The sequence below is a fragment of the Plectropomus leopardus genome, chromosome 16 (assembly GCF_008729295.1).
Source record: "Plectropomus leopardus isolate mb chromosome 16, YSFRI_Pleo_2.0, whole genome shotgun sequence".
Lineage (NCBI taxonomy): Eukaryota > Metazoa > Chordata > Actinopteri > Perciformes > Serranidae > Plectropomus > Plectropomus leopardus.
The window spans coordinates 23,470,170-23,487,670 of record NC_056478.1 but is presented as its reverse complement, the minus strand read 5'-3'; the positions used below and the strand labels follow the sequence as shown (position 1 = coordinate 23,487,670).

Sequence of the window (17,501 nt, the reverse complement as noted above, 5' to 3'; positions counted from 1 at the left end):
TTTTTTAATCGCCTATGACACTAAAACCCTGAATATAAAGCTGAGATGAACTGCAGGGTAATTCACTGTGGGTTTATTATACTACAAACACAACAAACCTTCACTCCCTATTGACATTCGATCAGTTGTTATAAAAATATGGATTATAGCTGTTGCTGCTTTAAATGGCAAAATGTCACATCGATCTGCTGAGCCATCTTAGGTCAAGAGCAAGAAATGCCAACAGCTATAGTGGATGTATAATGATGAAAATGGATTGTCCCAGGAGAAGAATTGCTAATGGTTTTGGTGCCACTTCAACTTTCAGTTAACAAGTCAGCAATTCTTTTTGTAGTCGAAAATTGAAATAAAATCAAAATCTGGTTGGCAGAAAAAATAAAATCTATGATTCAAACATACCATATTTTTGTAGGTTAAAGAAGGGACTTTCTGATGCCATCAGTCCTCGTATGGAGCCTTCCTGGAATACAGAGGGCCAATATCAATGGATGTTTCTACACATTTGTAAAACTTAATTTTAAATGTGTTTTCCCGTCTGCAGCTATGCATCATTGCAAGTGCCTCTATTTTGGAAATGTGAATAATCCTACATCCTAGCAATGTGTGCTCCCCTGCATTCATCAGTGTCACCCTTCAGCTCTGTTTGTGTCGTCTGTGTGGTTGTTAGGTTACGCTGTCGGTCAGCACAGCTCTTCACAGGGAATGTTAAGTGAAGCTCTGCAGCTCCCAGGAGACCTGCTCTGTACATTCTTGGCACAGAGATACAAGAAGCACTCAAATAAGGTGGCCTTTTGTGTATGGTGAAGTATAAGTATACATAAAAATTCAAAAATACATTTTTTCTCTTTTTGAGGCTAGAAATTGGCCACTCAAGTGTTAGTCTAAATGTTAATAAGTGCAATGAATGACCACATTTTCCATTTCTCGTTTCTAAATATTTGACTTGACTCTACAATGACAGATCCCCAAATCCTGCAGTGAGGCAAAACAGATTGTGATAAATTTAAATAGTGAATCTCCCAAACCCAGGGCCACACTGAAACATCATTGCCCCACATAGCATAAAATTTAGATGGAAATAACAACATTAAAGTAACAGTTTAACAGTTTTGGGAAATACCAGTTGCCAGGCAAACAGTTGTTTCTGGTCCTCACCAATAAACAGTCTGGCACATCACACCTGTCTTGGTTATTGCATGGATCAATTAAATTTTAGATTCTGATTTAAGTGCCAATGTGTGGAATTAGATGTGAAGCTAGGTTTTTCCCTCTGTGGCCAGTCTTTGTGCTAAACTAAGCTAACCGGCTGCTGGCTGCAAAGGCGGATGATGAGCCAACAGGCCCCTGGGCACCAGTATGCAAAAGGCCTTACCACCTCTCTTACAGATTTTGTTATGTGGTAATTTTACTTCTCTTTGTGGTTAATAAGTGTAACTTTGTAGTCACTGTGTATCTCTTTATGGTTGCTTAGTGTCTTTCTCATCAGTTTGTGTCTCTTGGAGTTGTTTTGTCTCAGTGGTGATTTTATATTTTGTCTCTTTATGGTTGTTATGTATCATTTTGTAGTCATTCAGTGCTTCTTTGCGGTTGTTTAGCGTCTCTATATGGTTACTGTGTGTCTCTTTGAAGTCATTCATTTTCTCTTTGTGGTTGTTTAGCGTCCCTTTATGGTTATTGTGTGTCTCTTTTTAGTAATTTATTGTCTCTTTGTGGTTGTTTAGCATCTCTTTATGGTTATTGTCTGCATCTTTGAAGTCATTTATTGTCTCTTTGTGGTTGTTTAGTGTCTTTTTGTGTTTTTTTAGTGGTTTTGTGGTTGTTTCTTGTCTCTTTGTAGTTGTTTTGTGTCTCCTCTTGGTTGTTTAGTGTCTGTTTGTAGTTGGACCATACTAGCATACCATTTGGTACATGAAAACAGTATGTTTTAGAGCTGAGGTTGGTACAGGTTAACATAATTACAGGTCCACAATGGGCAAAGAAGTGATTATAGCTCAGTGCGTCTGATAAGACATGCAAAGTGAAACAAAGTAAACGACCACACATAATGAGTATTTAGTGCTCAGTATGCAATTTGGACGTAGCAAACATTTCATGCAACACTGTAAATAAATAGCGTCAAGATCAGTTAACAGTGTAGGTGTTGTCTTAGGGTCCCTATACCATTTCAGTTTGAAATGTCCTGAAGGGTAACCTACATCATAAAAAAATAGTTTTCACTTAATTCAATTACTGCATGCTAATAGTCACTGGTTGAACCAACCAACCGACTGGTTGAGGGTGGCTGAGAGGGTCTTGGACTGTGCGGCTATTGCTGAACTGGAGACTGGAGAAATTTGTTGTAAACAAGACTCTGAGGTGGGTGTAAGGAGAGGTTAAGCAATGGATTTGTGCCAGTAAGACTTTACTTCCTACTAAGTCTCCTAGGCCAACAAGTGCATGCTGTATTTTAAAATGAGATAAACACACATAAACAGATTGAGCAAAGATGGAAAGAGTGGCAATTCTTTTTCCACATTTAGTGCACTTGGTCCTGAGCCAGCGAGGGCCTGGGAATGCACTAATCTTAAAATAAACATATCCAGATTGTGTCTCTATGTAATTTTGGCACAGGCATCAACTGTGACTGGATGTATTGGGCTGTAGGGGGGTTTACTCCCAAACTGGTTCTGTCTCATATCTGTTTTTTTATCCCTTCACATTTATTTGTCTTGTTAGAGTTTTGTGTTCAACGACAGCTCTTTCTCTTTACTCAAAGGATAAGTCTAGAAATATTCTACATAACAGCCAAAATCACATGTATCTATGCAACCAATAATGAATATGTCTACATATCCAAAGCCTGCTCTTATTCCTCTGTACCTGGGAGCTCCAGTGTTGTCCAAACACTATTAAAAACACATCAGTGAGCCATGCTGATGCACTGGGTGATATTTTCCTCAATTGCCATAACACAACCATGTGTCTTATAATAATTTTAAAAAACTTAATTGCATCACATGTGTTCTGAAAGAGACGTAATGCCAACAGGATTTTGAGACAAAGTAGTATTTATCCTCAGGGGAAGTTGAAAACAGTTGTTCCTATAGTGTCGGACTGACTGAACGACACTGCCAACACTGGAGCAAACTCAACAATGTCGGATGAATTGCCGTGACATTTCGTGCAGACATTTATTGTCTCCAGAGGATAAATCCTACTAATCTTGGTCAGCCCTTGAATTATATTTTTAAGACACCAGCAGCTGAAAATTACAGAGCCACTATTGCATGGCTGCAGTCAGTAGTTTTGTAAAAAATTCTAAGAACAATTTTTTTTTAAAACTTAGAGTCCAACAGATATAACAACAACAGCAACAACAACAAGAGCAACAAAAAAATAAGCAGTAAAAACTAGAACATTCTGTCTTTGAGACTTGAGACAACTGCCTACTACTTTATCCAATATTTAGAAGATTTTTTTTTCTTATTTTGCCTTTATTTGGTAACGTAGAGTGATAGGAATCACCGGGGGAATAGGGTGGCATCAGTTTGTAATGCGGCAAGATGGAAGTTTTCACAGTGTTATGATACACTGCTGGATGCCGTCTGATTGAATGCCGCCAGTAACGGCATAATATAAAGAGCTGGAAAGTCCTTATAGGGTGGACAGGAGGCGTGGTAGATGGTTCCAGCGCAACCCCTGGTGTTTATTTCCTGTATAAATGTAGAGCCAAACCCTGATGTTTTTTCTCAGCCTAACCACAGGCCTTTGTTGCCTGAACCTGGCAATTTGCTTTTGTCAGGTTCAGGCGTCCCAGAATGTAAACAACAGGCACAGAGCGTAATATGAAGACGTGGAAGTCCACTGGAAAAGCAATAAAATGTGACGATTTGGGATGAGAATACATGCTCAGTCACACAAGAAAAGTAATCAAAATGTAATAAATTACATTACTTTGAAAAAGTATGAAAAAAGTTACATTGTTAGAATTTTAACAGCTTAACTGATATGTAACATATTACATTTAAAAAGTAACCGTATTATCACTGCCATTAGGCCACCAGTACACCCCTTTCTCAAATATTTGATCTGTTAAACATCTGAACTTAAATTATTATAACACTGAAATATCCTATCCTATCCTTTCTAAAATAGGAACTATTTTAAGTCCCAAAAGCATAATAAATGAGAGGTGGACAAAAAGGGAAACAACAAGTCTAAAACTATGAATGCACTGGAAGAACTGTAACTTCCTGTACATATTTCAACATGTCATACAGGTTCAGAAGACAAATAACCAAGACATATAAGGTAACTGATATCTCATGCAATGTTGTGTCTTATCAAGTATCATTATCAGTTTGTTCATCTTGGTTCAATGTTACACAAAAGGTGTAATATTTACATGATTTTATAGGTTATGTTAAGTCATTACACACACCATCATGCAAACACATTTCCTCCTTCACTTACAGAAACTTAAATCCAACTTAAGTAATCAGGAAGTGATGCTAACTTTTCGTAAAAAAACAGAAACATTTCTATATAAGGAAACATTAGTTCATGAGATGATGACACACAGAGAGCAGAATGTCTGGTTTCAGATGGATTCAGATGTTATCTACGCTGCTTCTTTTGACAGGTAAGAAGACAACCAAACATATAATGCAGCAGTTATTACATTTGATTAACTCCTTTTTTTTTTTTTTTTTGTAATTTAACGCAGTACAGGTTTGTTTGTCCGTGCCTAAATTTCCCACTTCAGATTAAGTCATGTTCTTATTTCTCATTGATTTCCTTTATAGCTATAAATGGACAATACTTGGCCTTCGTTGTCAGAGATGAAGATGATGTCACTTTGCCTTGTGAAAATATGACACAAAATCAGAATGAGTGTGAAAATGTAAACTGGCTCTTCAGTGGTGCAGGAAACACACCATCAGTGGAGCTGGTTCAGCTTGGGCGGATTGGTGAAACCTCTAAATCAGACAGACTGAGTGTTACAGAGAAATGTTCTCTGGGTATAAAGAACATCACCGGTGAGGATGTTGGTCGTTACAGCTGCAGACAGCACGGTGAAGACGCTCATGTTTATCTGTCTGTTGTTAACAGTGAGTATTTGTATCTGCAAACTGTCATCATAGAACGTTACACTAAAACATTATAATGTGATGAAGTTAATCTTGTTGTCTTTCTCTCAAAATATCTCCATGTTCACCAGTGGAGGAAAGTAAGAGCAATGATAAGGTGACCTTGTCCTGCTCTGTGTCCACGTACGGATGGTGCACACAGAGACTGCAGTGGCTGTTTAGCAGTAAAGATATCAGAGATGTGAAGACGTCACAGTCTTACTGCTCGGCTAGCCTGACCTTTATAGCTTCCCATGACAATGACACATCAAGTTATGGATCGTTCACATGTCAAGCAACCGATATTTTCACTGGAAAAGTGAAGCAGTTCACCTTCAGCGATCAGTCGTCAGGTGAAATGAGCTGTTTAAAATCTATGTTTAAAGGATTATATATTTCTCATATAGTTACTGCAAATGATAAACATAAGGTTCATACCATATATTATTGTATTGGTTCAGGAGAGGATGCAACATCATCACCACAAGGTAGGGAACGAACCCCCCACCCCACCCTCGACAACTAATGTACAATTTATTTTACGTGATGCATTACTGATGGCAGAAGTTTTAGCAGCAATAAAGATGGTTTGATTTTCTTTATTTAATTTCTTTTTTAAGAATGTTTCACCACATTTATTTTTTTTTAAAAGTGGTCAATTTTCTTCAAGATGCAGGATTTAAAATAGACCAGAAAAATGTAGCCATTTTTTAAAAAGATTTTATTATCTTTCCAGACTGGTGGAGATTTATCATTGTGTCTGTGGGTATAGCAGGACTGGTAATAACTGTTTTGACTGTCAGAATATGGACTAACATTAAAGGTAAGAACAGTCACAGGTTCAGCTTTTATAAATGTTTTGATTAACCTGCTTTTTCTTGCTTTTAACCTGCTTTTTCAACTCTTTGTCTTTTCAGAGAACAAAACACAGATGGATGCAAAGATGGTGGGTTTCAAAATGAATCATATTTTTTTTCTGTTTTGATTTTTGTTTGTTATATTTGCTCACAAATATATGTAATTTTTTACTCAGAAAAAGCAGAATAAGAGAAGAGTTATTTCCCAGCAGTGCTTGCACTACCAAACCTGTTCTTTTTTTTTTTAATTGAACCTGGGTGTTTTTTAAAAGAAACATATCACAATGTTTCCCTGCTGCGTTTCTCAGCCGTGTGTGAGCCACCAGACCTGGGTGTGTTTTTCTTTAAGAAGCACATTGTTTCCCAATGGCATTTGTAGCCAACGTAGGTGATTTTAACAACTCTGGGAATTTTTTTTATGGCACATCACAGCATTTCCCAGCTGCGTTTCAGCCATCGAACCTGGACGTTTTTAACCACGACATGATCCTTTCATAACTAGTTGGTTTTTGTGCTTATGTAACGTATCTGTGGTTTTCATAAAAAAAACTACATCCACATTTTTTCTGTATTTGTTTTGAAGGTATTTGTCCATAAACTAAAGTAATGAACACATACAAATTTTGACCTTATGGAAATTTCAGGGGATCAGCAGGCTTCTGGGGAACATGAATGTCTGTCAAAAGTTTAATGGCAAATAATGCAATGGTTGTTGAAATATTTCAGTCAGAACCAAAGTGGTGGACTGACCAGTCAACATGTTATAATCTAGCAGCTGTCATTAGGACCCACAATACAGACACAAGAGACAGGTGGTGGTGTAAACGATTTAATGCTCAGTTTGTGGTATTAAAAAAACTGTGGCAACAGGGTCTCTTTTCTTGCAAGTGAGAGGGTCCACAAAAGGGTTCACATCAAATTGGCAAAGACTGGAGAGGAAAGCCAGGATAAAATCAGGCTTGAAATCAGAGTTTATGATCAGCAGGTGTGTAAGGGCTGCAGGTGTGTGAGGAGTTCAGCTGAAGAGCAGATTGTAGGTGAGTCACGCCAAAGACACACACAGACAGGGGGAAACAAAGGAATTTTGAATGAATGAAAATAAACAAAAATTGAAATACGAGGTAAAAAAAGGTGGGGACGCAAATAAGACGTAAACCTGAGAATTTAATACTTTTCAATACAATTCCACAAATTACAGCCCCCAAAATCACTGGAGAGTTAAATAAAAACCTCTAAACATTATACAATATTTGGAATTTAAAATGACAAACTTGGGTAAACTAGGGGAAAAATATACTTTAGATGTGTTGTAATTCTGACAAGACACTTCATTAACACTCACACAACATACACACACACACACACACACACACACAAATGTGCACACATGATAGGGTCTACTTTTTTTAGTAGAAAGTGATGAAATAATGAAAGCAACACTGGGATTTCCTTGAGCATAGCACTAAAAGCCTCAGGCGTTACTAAGAAGCTGCTAACTCACAGAACAGAATCTCAAGTGTGCTGTGCTGTTTTCTCACAGGTGCGCAACGATGAAGACAATGGTAGAGTAATCTATGAAAACCTGGGAGACCTTTATGCCTCAGTCAGACTACACTGATCAAAAACTGCATTTTCATTGTGCTCTTCCAGCAAGTACACACACTTGTTTGCAGCAAACGCTTAATGCACTGCGTGGACAGAGCTCAAACGCTCAGGCTACACATGCAAATGTACACAATGCATGTAAACATAAGCAACAAACATTTCGGGTGACAGAGGTGGTGATCCCAGCTTCTCAGCTAAGGAACAAAGCCTAGGCAGGTTTTTTGCTATGAAGTTTTCCTGTGGCCGCGGGAGACCACATGTATTCATGCTTTGATTTCACCTAAGTAAATCAAATACAACAACATGTGGATTGTTTAATTCATCATTTTAGAATTGCTGTTTTATTGATGAGGTTTGCAGAGTAAATGCTTTTCTGTACATGTCAACTTTATATCATTTATTGTACTGAACAGAGAATGTCAACTGAAAAACCAAGCAGCCATTTTTTTCCTTGTTAAATAAATATTTCAGACAATATTTTAATTTTAACATGGAGCTGATTACTTGTTCACCCTATGATACTGGTTTTTAAGCTAGATCCAGACACTGTAACGCAATCCTATGTCTGTTTGTTCACTCAGGCACTGCGATACTGAATAATAAAAATCACTGTTTTACCACATTGCTTGCCTCAATCACTCAGTTAATTTTAAACAATACTTTTCTCTTGTAATCCATGTTTCCATTGCAAATGGCCTACCTGCTAAATTCCATCGTCTGGAATCATCTGTGTATTATGAAGAGGGGATACTTTTGCAGCAGGTTGACTGTGCTGTCTAAAAAAAATGTGCATCCAAATATTACTTTTACCAGAAAAACAGAAGCTCTGTCATATTTACCAAAAGTAGTAGTTTTGATCTGAAGTACACACAAATACTAGATAGTGAGCCTTTTTTTAAAAAGGGTAAATGTTTTTTAGAGTCATCACTGGTCATCCGATGTTACTATATCCTTAAAAATATAACTAGTAATTTTATGCAAGAAAACTCACCGTTCCTATAACGTGATAGTCCATTGGTGAGATGCAAACGATTAATAGATAATGTGATGCAAAAACAGAGCGATGAGGAAATAACAGTCTTGCCTCTATGATGACTTCAGCTTCCTCCAAATTAGCTTCAACATGCATCTGATGTGTTTCTGATAAACTGAACTGAGTATCGTGACGCCTACAGAGTACAGCGTGTACCCACTCTGAATACAATTAGATGATGATGTCAGAATCAGTCTTGCCACACTCTGCTGGTCGGTCACTTTAGAAAACTAGGATCAGTAGCTGCATGTGTGTAAGTGCATGTGTTTTTGCAGACCATGTGCTCAAACATTATGTGTACCTTTAGTCTTATGTGCATATGTGCACATTAGCTGTAAGTTTAAGGTTAAGTATTTCAATACTTACTGGGGCCGTCTACCTGCACAGGTGAGTACGTACATATGAAGCAGTCACTGCTAATGAGGACAGGAGCTCTCTGACTGAACACAGGTGTTGGCACTTTTCTCTGTTGTCCTGATTGCTAATGAACTCAAAGAAACGCCTTTAAAGCAGCCAGAACATCATGCCAAGAAAACTTGTAAAGAAATACTTCTCTTGATGAATTTTCTATGCTTAGGGCATTTTTATTTAATATTGCATATGCTACATACAATTTTACAATGTGTTTTGTGGCTCTCTCCCTTTTACAACACACAGAATACAGGGTTGCCTCTGCTAAGCTCACCACTTTTTGCTTTCTCACCACCCTCTGCTCTTTAGGAAAGCAAAGTCGAATTATTACAAATTATTTTCAGAAAAATAAAGTAGGTTAGGTGTAGGTAAGTTAAGTCACGTAAATTAGATTTAGGAAATTAAAGTCATGTAGGTTACTTTTGGGATAGTGAAGTCATGTAAATTAGTTCTAGAAAAGTAAAATTATGTAGGTTAGGTGCAGGTAATTAAAATTAAGTAAATTAGTTTTGGTAAAGCAAAGTCACGTAGATTACTTTTATGATAGTAATGTCACGTAGGTTAGTTTTAGGACAGTAAAGTTGTGTAGGTTTGGTAAGATAAAATAATTTACAGACACTTGACCAGAGAAACATGTATACGTATCTTTAATCTTATCTGAGTGCTGTCAAACTTCCTTAGTCAGGAAATGAAAAAAGTCAGTGTCACAAATGCATCATAGGGGCGTATTTGGTAAAATCTCCTCAGCTTCTTTCCAAGCACCTCTTTATCCACATCCTTTATCCAGTTTTGCAGGATCTTTGTGACGCTGCTGTGACCTCTGACTAATTTAATGTTCATTTTTTCTGATATTTCTAATCAAGGAGTTGGGGATCATTCAATGCAAGTCACTGTTGATGGTTGCTTCAGACTTCACAGAGACAAAAAGTTGTGATGCTCCACCTACATGAGAAACGGGCAGACTAAGAGGAAGTAGTCGCTTCTTTTCCACAGCTAATAGATACTGCTTTCCTCTACAGGACGTACCATTGTAGAGACTCGGACAGTTTCGACAGCAGAGATAGATTAAAGAAGCATGATGGCTGAATTCAGATGGATTAAAACATCTTTATTGCTCATACTGGTGTTTCAGTTTACAGGTAAGGATATATCACATCCATAAAAGAAACATTTAAAAAATAGCTCATTAGTTGCTATTATAAATATTAGTTTCTCACCAAACTTTTGTTTAATCGAGGCAGACAAATAATTTGTTTGTTTTCCAGAGAGTTGAATAGTTTTCTCTCTCATCTTCCCTGCAGCATCAGTCGGACTGCTTAGTGGCTCTTTGGCCGTCAGAAATGGAGATGATGTCACTTTGCCTTGTGAAAATGTGATAGACGATCAGACTGACTGTGACAGCACTTTATGGGTCTACAGCAAATCAAGAAACACTCTAACAATAGAACTGTTTAAACTTGGGCAGATTGGTAAAAACGTTAAATCAGACAGACTGAGTGTTACAGAGAACTGTTCTCTGGTTATCAAGAAGGTCACTCGTGAGGATGCTGGCCATTATGGCTGCATACAGATCAAATCAGGACGACAACAAGGTCAAGACGCTCTGGTTGATCTGTCTGTTATTAACAGTGAGTATTTTTACTGTTTTCAGATCAAACTGTCTTGTTAAAACAATACACTGAAACATCACAATAATTCTGAATACAGTAATGATGGTAATTTTACTCTTTCTCTCACAATATCTCCGTCTTCACCAGTGAGTTACCATGAGGACACTGATGAGGTGACGTTAAAGTGCTCTGTGGCCACATATGAACGATGTACACACACAGTGAAGTGGCTGTTTGAGGGTAAAGAAGTGGATGAAGACAACAAAGGCATAAATACATCACAGTCACCCTGCTCTGCCTCTGTGGCCTTTCAGACTTCCCTCTCCATCTACACATCAAGATATAAGTTATTTACATGTAAAGTGACTGGAGATGACAAAGTGCAGGAGTTTTCCTTCAGATCTCAATCGTCAGGTCAGAAACCAGGTGAGAACAGGCTGAGCTTTTAAAGTCACTTCAAACTAACGAGAAAAAAATAACTAAAGTGTTTGTTCATTTTATGGATTTGAGGTTTTAAAATGACATCAGAACAGTTTGTTGAGCAACAGCAGCAACAGAATCAACAACTACTAAAACAGCAGGTAACATCATAACAGTGTCTTACTTAGTCTCAATCAGTCACATCTCAATCTGACCGCTTACATGCACAGTTAGCGATGAATGATTTCAAGATAGTGACAAAAACATTTTGTCTCTGTTATATGCTGGTTGAGGTTTTCTGTTTGTGTTGCATCGACAGTAAAAGGTTAAATGTTTTGAAAGGCTTCACACAGTGACTGTTGAACATATCAGTATTTTTGAAATATTCTGTACATCTGCACGCATCTAAATACATGTGCACACAAACCTTTTTAGGAAAAAAAAGGAAGGAATTACTTCAACTACCAATCATGTAGTCAGTGCCAGTGCACAGATAAGTTGTGAGTCAGGGGTTCACATACACTGAGCAAAAATGTATTATGTTTTTAATACAGTTATTTCTCAAATAAATCACTAAAATTAAATAGTTAGCTACATTATATTATTACATTATACATTATACATTATACTACTTTTGTGTTCCTGATAATAACTTTCTTCTCCTACATTATTTTTCTGATCACACAGCTTTTACATGTCAGTCTGCTCTGGACTACATCATGTTGGTGATGCGTGTGGCTGAACTCCTCCTAATAACTGTGATTACTGTCCTTCTCTTCAGAGCTCCATGTGAGAAAAATTCACACAGACATTTGTTCAGACTAATTAACAAACTGTAACTGCAGAGCTGAAATCCTCCTCTGTGGTTTATTTTCCAGGGAACCAGAGCCCACCTGATGACAACACTGTGAGTTGGAAAATAAAAACTGAAGTGAATTGATGTATGAAATAAAAAAAACAAAATGTCTATGAATGATCAGGGACTGTCAGTCAGTGTGAATGATGTTTAAGTTCCCGCTGGCGACTGTTCATGTTACTGCAATGCAAGGACTGTGGATGTCTCACTGTTTCAAACTCAGTAAGAAGCTAAACAATGAAGTGTTCAGGTCCAGCAGCCATTTAAGTAAAAATCAGGTCAGACAGTAACTGAACAGCTGCTGAAGTTGTCAGTGAGAGTGTGTCAGAGTTTTGTTTGTGTTGTGTTTCACAGGTGAAAAATGATGAAAGTGTGGCGAACTATGAAAACGTTGAAGAGCCCTCAGTCTCTGTCAGATTGCACTGATCAACAACAATTTCCATATCAACATCAACATTTCAGCGAAATGGGTCCAATAAGCATTGCATTCATTTGAGTTTAGAGTTTTAGATGACTAATTGAGAAATTGAGTGAGAAATATGCGTGTGTTTTTATGCAGTCATTTTTATGTTATCTAGCTTTGCATAGCTATTCATCTTGTATTTAAAAAGTTTCTTCTTGCATCAGATGCATTTTCTGCAGTATGCTAAATTTTAAATTGATTTAACAGGAAAAAAACATTGACTCGTTTTCTTCCTTCGATTGTCTTATTCAGTGATGTACTACCTGTTATTGAAGCTACGGCAGCTTGAGTTCAGTTTTACTTCTACACATGCAGAATTTTAATCTACTTTCCATTTGCATTTCTGTGAATATTTGTTGGGGTTTTAGGTTTCTTTTTTTAATAATATATGATAACAATATACAATAAAGAAATGTTTACCACTTCATCCAAGACTTTGTTTTGGGAGTTCTTCATGTACTTGCACTTGCACTGAAATATGTCTAAACAGAGATATAAAGGAACCCCAAATGACCCAAACGTGCAACTTTCAGCAGTTTTGGATGCACGTGACCAACTACTGTGAGATAATGGTGGAGTCTGTGATTCTAATTCAATACACTTTGTCAGTTTTGCTGGAATTTCTTGAACATTTTATTAATCTTCTGTTATTGTTACAGTCATCCCTGGGACCCGTAACAATGGCAAACCAGGAAACAGAACTGTGACAACTAGTCTCAGTGACCTTAAACCCTCCAGGAGTTTAAGTAGTTTTCAACAGAATTTGATAAACACCTCTTTATACCAATAGCATCTATTCCCATTAGCCACATGTGTTTCTGACATTTATGTGCTCATTATTTTTTAAACCTGCAGGGTTCTGCTGCTGCCCACATCCTCACTAAATCACTTCTCCTTCAGATTAAAACTTTTTTAGCTCTCTCTCTTCTTGTCTCTGCTTAGCTGTCCAATTTTTGTTCTCTTATGTCTTTTAAAAAACCTTCCCTCTGTTGGTTTGAACATCTCTATTTGCATTGGGCACTGACATTTGTCTGAATTAAATTATGAAGAAAGTGCCATTGCAAAAGTGTGCATGGTGGATGCACACGACCTCTCACTGTTGCTGTAGTGACTCAATGGTACAATCTCAGTGTAAAAAGGGATTTTACAACTAGAATCAGTCTGTTCTCTCACTGAGGCACACCTAAGCACCCCTCTCCCTCCCAAAAGCCATAGTTTAGTTTGCACACAGACTGAAGTCAGTTTGAAGTAGTGACTCTCAAAGTATCACAGTGCTGTATTCATTTTAAGAAGCAGTACGTTTGGGACTTTGATTGTACTGCAGGCATAAGATCAAGAGAGGAACATGCTGCCGGATTCAGATGGATTATCATGTCTTCAGTTCTGATGCTGGTGTTTGGGTTTACAGGTAACAATATCACACACTAAAAAAAAAACCGAACTGCATTATTAAGTATTCCTTGAAGTTTTGTTTGCAACATGATGAGTTAAATGAAATTTTTTTCACTTCTCTCTTTTTCAGCGGCAGAGACTCAGAAATCTTCCTTAGCTGGACATGATCACTTTGCCTTGTGAAAACGCGATACATGATCAGAATAAGTGTAACAGTACGACTTGGCTTTTCAGTGAATTAACAAACACAGCAGCAGAGGAGCTGATTACACTCAGGCAGATTGGTGAAATCTCCAAAGTGAAATCAGACAGACCGAGTGTTACCGAGAACTGTTCTCTGGCGATAGAAAATGTTACAGATAAAGATGCTGGTCTATATAATTGCAGAATGTTTAACGAATCAGGACACCAACAAGGTCCAGACTTATCAGTGAGTATTTACATCACAATGTTTTCAGCTCAAACCGTCTTGTTGGAAGAGATTGAAACATTACGATGACCATGATTACAGTTAAGAGGTTTATTTTACTTTTGTTGTCTTTCCCTCACAATGTCTCCAGTGAGTGAAGATCAGAACAATGATGAGGTGACGTTAAACTGCTCTGTGTCGACATATGGAGAATGTAGACACACGGTGAAGTGGCTGTATGAGGGTGATAAAAATGATTTTCCAGACAGGATGGGATCACAGCATTCCTGCTCAGACATTGGGACAATAACTACATTTCTTCTTAACCAGAAACTGAACTATTACAAGTTATTGAAATTTGAAGTGATTGATGGTTACACTAAAGAAATTCATCTGTTCCCCTTCAGCTCTCCTCAGTCCTCAGGTGAGAAACCAGGTGAGAATATGATGAGCTGTTGAAAATCACTTAAAACTGAACTCAATAATTATTCACAACTATTTGTTTGAAGTTCTGTTTCTAACTGTGCAGTTTGTTGTATTTTGTTGTTGTATTTGTTGAAGTGATGCTGCAACAACAATGAATTGAGCACATCTGGGGGCTGCATCACACAGACAGACTTTGCGCTGGCTCAACAAACCATAAAGCCTCGGTTGGAGATAACCTGTCTCTGTTAAATTGGGCTCTCTGCTTCAGGCCCGGAGCACGTTCACATAAAACGAGTCAAATGACATGTTCAGCTAGCTTATTAAATGTCATTCTTATTAAAAAAATATAGTGAAATGTCAGTATTTAATGCTGCCTGGAAAAGAGCATTACAGACACATTCAGTAGCTCACTGAGAGCAACAACAACCCAGTGAATCAAATAAAACAATATTCTCACTCAGATTTTCTGCATCAGTGGTAAACTGTAGGTTCCTGTGGGAAAAAAATGTGAAAATGGCTTCGTTTGGTGGCATTTAATGTAATATTACGGCTTAACAATTTAAATTAAGTGTATTAATATGGTTTTCAGTTTCTCAGCTGGCAAGGGGCTTGTGAAAGGAGCTTTTTAAACTCAGAACATAACCTGCTCCTGACCAAGTTAAGTTTGCCACATAAGTTACCATGGCAATCTAGCCAGGTTAAAGAATACCTTGCTAAGGCACTAATTTTGTATGGTGTCATACAGCCCTCAGAACAACAACATACAATTCAAAGTGCTTTGTAGAGTAATGAAATATAAAACAAAATCGAAGATACAGATTTACAATAAAAGAGAAAAGAGATAAGATATACAAGGTAGAATCAATTACAAAATTAATTTAACGATGGGAAGACAATTTAAAATGATATAAAATCAGGTTTAAAAATAAGTTGGTAGTCATTAGCAGGTGGAGTCGGCAGTGTAAAAAAAAGGAATGTATCTTATACTTACACCTGCCCTTTCTACTGTTTTCCTTTCTCACCATTGTGGCTTTTCAGACTTCTCTCTCTGGGTCAAAGCATCGTGAGTCACTTAGGTCTGAAGTGACTGAGGATTCAGGTTAGATTCTGATGAGCTGTTTAAAATCATTTCATCATTATGTAAAAAGTAACAGTCTTAAAATGACATCATTCTTCCTGATTTAGTCAGTGCAGATAATGAACATGTTTTTGCTATTTCATTCCAGCAGAGGATGCAAAAACCTCCACGACTAAACCAACATTAACATCAAGTGCAAAAAGTAATACTGTCATTATCCCAATGTAAGAAATTAACCACATTAGATGTATTTTGGAATTTTAAATATTATATCATTTGTTCTTATTTAGTTACTGCAGTATTTCACATTGTAAGGTTTGTTATTCATTATTTAATTGATTAGGTGAAGTTGCAACAACAACAGGATCAACAGCAGAATAACCCACAACAAGAAGGTGGGAAACAAATTAGTGACTGATACTAGTATGGCCAAACAAAAAACTCGTGCCTCTGATGTTTAACTCATAACTTTCTCTCTGACTGTAATTTTGTTCCTTGCTTTTTTGACTTAATATGACGTCTGTCACCTGTCTGTTCATGTGTGCTGTCAAACACCATGAATCCTGTCTGCTTTCTAATACACACTGTCTGAAGAATATAAGTTGCGTTATTGGAAACACTGACAGCAATCATCACACGTTCTGTATTGCTGATAAAGACCCAGCCTGCAGTTACCGTCACTGTAAATCACTGTAGATAAAATCAGCAAAATGTATCAAATTTAGATATTAATAGAGCATAAAAGCTGATGTCACACATGAAGTCAAAGAAGACACAGACTGAAGTCAGTTTGAGGAAGTTTAATATCACAGGATGTAGATGCTGTATTCATTTTTAAGAAGCAGCACATTCGAGACTTTGACCGTTGAGAGCGTGAGACCAAGAGAGAAACGTGATGGCTGAATTCAGATGGATTATCATGTCTGCAGTTCTGATGCTGGTGTTTGAGTGTACAGGTAACAACTTTACACACATTTATGAAAGAAACATTAGAAAACTGCACTGATACTGTACTGCACTGAATAGTACTTTGTTAAATTGTCTGGTAAATGTTGTTTGTAAAATGGTGAGTTTAGTGAACTCGTTCTTCATTTCTCTCTTTTTCAGAAGCAGCAGAAACTCAGATATTTTCCTAGTTGGAGATGATGTCACTTTGCCTTTTGAAAATGTGATACATGATCAGGGCAGATGTGAAAGTACAGCCTGGTTCCTGACTGATTCAAGTTACTTAGTGACGCTGTTTGAAAACGGGCAGATTCACAGAGAAGCCGGAGCTAAATCAGACAGACTGAGAATTACAGAGAAATGTTCTCTGGTTATAAAGAAGGTCACACATGAGGATGTTGGTCGTTACATCTGCAGACAGCTCAGATCAGGACGACAACAAGGTCCAGACTCTCAGGTTTATCTGTCTGTTGTTAACAGTAAGTATTTACATCTTAATGTTTTCAGCTCAAACGGTCTTGTTTGAATAATATTTTTAAACATGATAATCATGATTACAGTGATGAAGTTATTTTTTTACTTTTTTTGTTCTCTCTCAAAATCTCCATCTTCACCAGTGAGTGAACGTCAGGACAGTGATCAGGTCACCTGGTACTGCTCTGTGTGGACGTATGGACAGTGTAAACACACAGTGAAATGGTCATATGAGGGTAATGAGGATGACTTTAGGACATCAGAGGGTACATGTTTAGCCTATTTCACATTTCCAACATCTCGCCTTAATCAGAAGTCAAAGTATTATAAGTTACTGAAATGTGAAGTGACAGATGTTAACACTGAAGCAGTTCATCCGTTCACCTTCAGCCCTCCTCAGTCCTCAGGTGAGAA

General features: G+C 37.4%; 2 protein-coding genes across 4 annotated transcripts; both read left to right on the top strand.

The window, feature by feature from the left end:
• The first annotated feature begins 4,559 nt into the window (after positions 1–4,559).
• Positions 4,560–8,182, top strand: LOC121955281. Of its 3 annotated transcripts, XM_042503155.1 has the most exons (7): positions 4,560–4,621; positions 4,785–5,090; positions 5,201–5,461; positions 5,570–5,596; positions 5,845–5,931; positions 6,026–6,054; positions 7,506–8,182. In XM_042503155.1, the coding sequence occupies exons 1-7, from the start codon at positions 4,570–4,572 to the stop codon at positions 7,581–7,583; spliced, it is 840 nt and encodes a 279-aa protein (XP_042359089.1). In that variant the 5' UTR covers positions 4,560–4,569; the 3' UTR covers positions 7,584–8,182. The 3 variants fall into 3 exon arrangements, with proteins under 3 accessions (XP_042359089.1, XP_042359088.1, XP_042359090.1); XM_042503154.1 differs by having other exon boundaries at positions 5,201–5,596; XM_042503156.1 differs by having other exon boundaries at positions 4,583–4,621; positions 4,900–5,090; positions 5,201–5,596.
• A 1,877-nt stretch (positions 8,183–10,059) lies between these two features.
• On the top strand, positions 10,060–12,446 carry LOC121955282. Its single transcript, XM_042503157.1, has 6 exons — positions 10,060–10,153; positions 10,316–10,642; positions 10,772–11,050; positions 11,732–11,833; positions 11,923–11,951; positions 12,255–12,446. The coding sequence occupies exons 1-6, from the start codon at positions 10,090–10,092 to the stop codon at positions 12,324–12,326; spliced, it is 873 nt and encodes a 290-aa protein (XP_042359091.1). The 5' UTR covers positions 10,060–10,089; the 3' UTR covers positions 12,327–12,446.
• The last annotated feature ends 5,055 nt before the right edge of the window (positions 12,447–17,501 follow it).